Here is a 3,842-nt window from a genome sequence, read left to right on the forward strand (position 1 = left end):
AATACAGCGCTGCACCATCAGTGTCTGATTTATTTACCCCTGAATGATTCATCTCCAATGTTAGAATCCGTCACTAAATTCATGTAAACTAACTTTTTCTCATTATGCAGTAAGACTGCATTGAAGCTGCATTGCAGCTGCGTCCTTTAAATAAGTACATTTAGTGAGAAACATGAGCTTCCCTGAGGATCTCCGTCATTGTCTGTGGCGGAGAGGAAACTGCAGTAACCTGTGTTTTACAGCAGTTCACAACTACACTGGAAATAGTAATATTAAATATAAAATGTGGTTGATCGAAGTTACATTTACAGTTATTTATTGAACTTTAAATATGATTAATGGCAGACGGAACATAACATGCATATTCTAGGAATGATGCATGTCTGATATTTGTAAGTGCTGCAGTACTCCAAAGTACCTCTAGTTGAGAAACTAATTGTTCTTTCTGTTCCTCTCTGTGTTCTGTCTGCAGCCGGGAGAACCACCACCAACGAGGAGCTAGAAGACATGTTGGAGAGTGGCAAACTGGCCATTTTCACCGATGATGTAAGCACTGCACCTGAGCCCGGCTATGGCCGTGGGTCACTTTAACCTGAGCTGCTCTGCGTCCCTCGCCAGGGGGATGCGGAGCGGCCATGAGGTGCGTTGTGACATCAAGTGAACATGGCCTTTGTCACAGGACCAGAGGGAGGATGATGGGAGGATGTGTGAGCGCTGTGAAGCTCTTATTTTGATGGAGTAACTTCACATTACCATTCGCTCCTTCAAATTAAAAGCTTGCATATGTTGCAGCTGAGAATTAATTTAGTGAGCTCCTTGGGTTGAAACCAGTGATGTCACAGTGTACTGACCAGTTCAACCATTGGCGGTCAGAATAAACAGCAGGTAAGTGAGTGGGACACTGTGGTAACAAAGGAAACTGGAGTTCAGAGTTCTGACCACATTTACATCGACTGAATCTTCAGCTGGAAAAAAAAAGTCCAAAAAGTGCTCGTATGAACAGGGGCGTGTCCAGAGGGGGGGTTTGGGTGGCCCCCCATTATCCTTATGGCTTCCACCCTGTAGCTTTTTAAAGCTAGAGTGAAGATACTGGTGTCATATGAAACTAGATTATCTAATGCATCTGACTATTATTATAATTTTATTATTATTTATTTTTTATTTTAGAATTTCTGCTCCAGTCAGAAGACATTTTCACTGTAAAAAAGGAATTCTCTTAACTGACTAGTTTGTCTTAAAGTTAAAACTAACATTTTTTTGTGTGTTTTTTGGTTGTGTTTTGTTACGTAAAACAAAATTTTTTATGTATTTTGTGCAATGTTTTTTGTTGTTGATTTTTTATTGGTTTTAGTCGCTTTGTCTTTAAATCTAAAATTGGAAAATAATGTTTTAGTTGAAACCCGTCCACTCCTGCAGATCAAAATGGACTCTCAGATGACCAAGCAGGCTCTGAACGAGATTGAGACCCGACACACCGAGATCATCAAGCTGGAAAACAGCATCCGCGAGCTGCACGACATGTTTGTCGACATGGCCATGCTGGTCGAAAGCCAGGTACGACGTGATAACATGACAGTGTGTCTACATGTTAGAGACTGTTTGGGCGTTGCGTGTTAAACTCTGAATGTGTGTTTAGGGAGAGATGATTGACAGAATTGAGTACAACGTGGAACACTCCGTCGACTATGTGGAGCGAGCCGTATCCGACACCAAGAAGGCCGTCAAATACCAGAGCCAGGCCCGCAAGGTAACGTTAATCAGAAAAACATCAAAACCTGTGTCCATTTAGGAGAGAAGAAGGCTTCCCTTCTGGTGGACCTTATTTTGGAAAAAAATATAATGAGAGACAAATAATTTGTTGATCCTGTTTGAATTGTGCCAGGAATTACAAACACACTTGCAAGTAACAAAAGTTGCAGTTTTTTAGGTGTCTATACCTATCTGTCTCTTGTCTGTCCCTGCAGAAGAAGATCATGATCATCATCTGCTGCGTCATCCTGGGCGTGGTCCTGGCATCAACCATCGGTGGCACGCTGGGCTTCTAAAAACTCCGCCGCCTGCCGCTGTGACGACCGACACCGACCGACCGTCTGACCGCCAGCAGAGAAAAAGAACACCGACGACAACAACAACACAAAAACTTGAAACACAAATGCAAGACAGATAACCAATCAGCTAGGAAGAGATAATCCAATCACAGATAAGAGGAAACACTGCGGGGTTGGGTGGGGTTCAAAAAACAAAGACAAAAAAAACACAATAAAAACGCCATCACATAATAGCTGACTTAAATACATAACATATACAAAAAGAGGGTACAAATAAACCTACTATTTAATACAGATGTACATGTAAATGTATTGAACATATGAAGCAACACATGGGTTAGCCACCTGTAAAAAATTATGACCTATAATATGACATTTACTTGTTTGTTTGTTTGTTTTGCCTTTTTTTCTTATTTTTTAACAGTTTCTTTCGTTTTTCGGGAGTCTCCGGACAGCGATGGTGACTGCTGCTGGGTGCGAGTTCTGCAGGAAGAGCATTCCAGAGCCAACTTTTAAATGTTTGTTCCTTTCTTACATTTGTTTTCTGGAACTGAGCGCAGTCGACTCCGAGAAAGAATAATCTTTTCAGCTCCGTCAGAAAATTCTGGAGCTCAAGAACTCTGCACTACATTCCGGAACAGGAAGGTTCCGGAGCACAGACAGGAACAGAGTGAGGTTCCGGAATGCTGTCAGTTGTGGTTCCGGAATGCCCTCAGTTAAGCTCCGGAATGCTCTCAGTTGATGTTCCGGAATGCTCGCAGTTGATGTTCCGGAACACAGTCCTGCAGGACGAGCACCCTCTGGCTTTGGTAGAACAAACTTTGTCCCCGTGTTTCTGGGAGGGAGGGACCGACCTCGCTGTTGGCTCAGCCACCTCTTTAGACCACCTCTCATTGGTTGCTCACTCCTGTCATTCACCTCAGTCAGCCTATTAAATTAGCTTAGACTCGCAAGGCAGACCTGCCACACGCCATTAAAAAAGAGCGTGACACACCACCCACTGAGCTGTTTTTCTCAGCCACCTGATTAGTTGGGAAAACACCATGTGGGGAGGGGGAGGGGGGGGGGTGTAATTGCAATGTGGCAGGTTTCCACAACAACCTCCCCTTCTTGTCACACCTATCCAGCCAAAGAGCAGGGGGAGGGAGGGCCTCTGTAGTTTTCCTGCTGAATCCAATTGGCCAGCGGCAGAGAACGTGACGTTTGACTGACAGGTGAACGGTGGGAAGGAAGGAGGGTAGGAGGAGGAGGGTTTAAAGTAGGGTGGGAGGAGACGGACAGTCAATCTATGCAGTTTAGATAAGAGGAAGACGACTCGTTCCGCCTCCTCCACCCGAGATAGCCAATGAGGATCGGGGGGTTCACCTTACCGCACCAAAAGGCTTGTCGCACTGATCGCTGTAGAAATATTGTAGTCAAGGCCGGGTGTCATCTCCAAGCTGTCACAACTGTTCTTCCGGAAGATTCTAAAAAATGAAGAGAACACATTAAAAAGTAAAGAAGAAATAAACTAAAACATAACAATATAAAACTAACAAACAAGCTAGATAATAAACGAGATGGACAGAAAACGTAGAAAACTCTGAAGATGCTGGCGTGCCCTGGTTACCTGAGTGTTGTGGTAATATTGTTGCTTTTTTGTTAATTAATGGGGAACGTTTGTTGCTTCGTTGTTCTGTGGTGCTGCTGTTTTAGTGCGTGCGTGACGTGTCCCGTGACGTATCGGCCTGACATCATTTAGCGGTTACTGTTTAGTCTGTATGGTTTGATGCATTTGCCTGTTTCCTCCCTGCA

General features: G+C 43.9%; 1 protein-coding gene across 1 annotated transcript in view; it reads left to right on the top strand.

Annotated features, from left to right (window-relative positions):
* stx1b (syntaxin 1B) overlaps positions 1-3,083 on the top strand; it is a 22,525-nt gene extending 19,442 nt beyond the window's left edge. The window contains exons 7-10 of the mRNA XM_035654267.1: positions 473-546; positions 1,417-1,554; positions 1,637-1,747; positions 1,965-3,083. Of these exons, the coding sequence (XP_035510160.1) occupies positions 473-546; positions 1,417-1,554; positions 1,637-1,747; positions 1,965-2,045 (404 nt within the window). The 3' untranslated portion in view covers positions 2,046-3,083. The remainder of the gene's footprint in view (positions 1-472; positions 547-1,416; positions 1,555-1,636; positions 1,748-1,964) is intronic.
* The last annotated feature ends 759 nt before the right edge of the window (positions 3,084-3,842 follow it).

The sequence above is a fragment of the Morone saxatilis genome, unplaced genomic scaffold (assembly GCF_004916995.1).
Source record: "Morone saxatilis isolate NCDOM2014 unplaced genomic scaffold, NCSU_SB_2.0 Contig14, whole genome shotgun sequence".
NCBI lineage: Eukaryota > Metazoa > Chordata > Actinopteri > Moronidae > Morone > Morone saxatilis.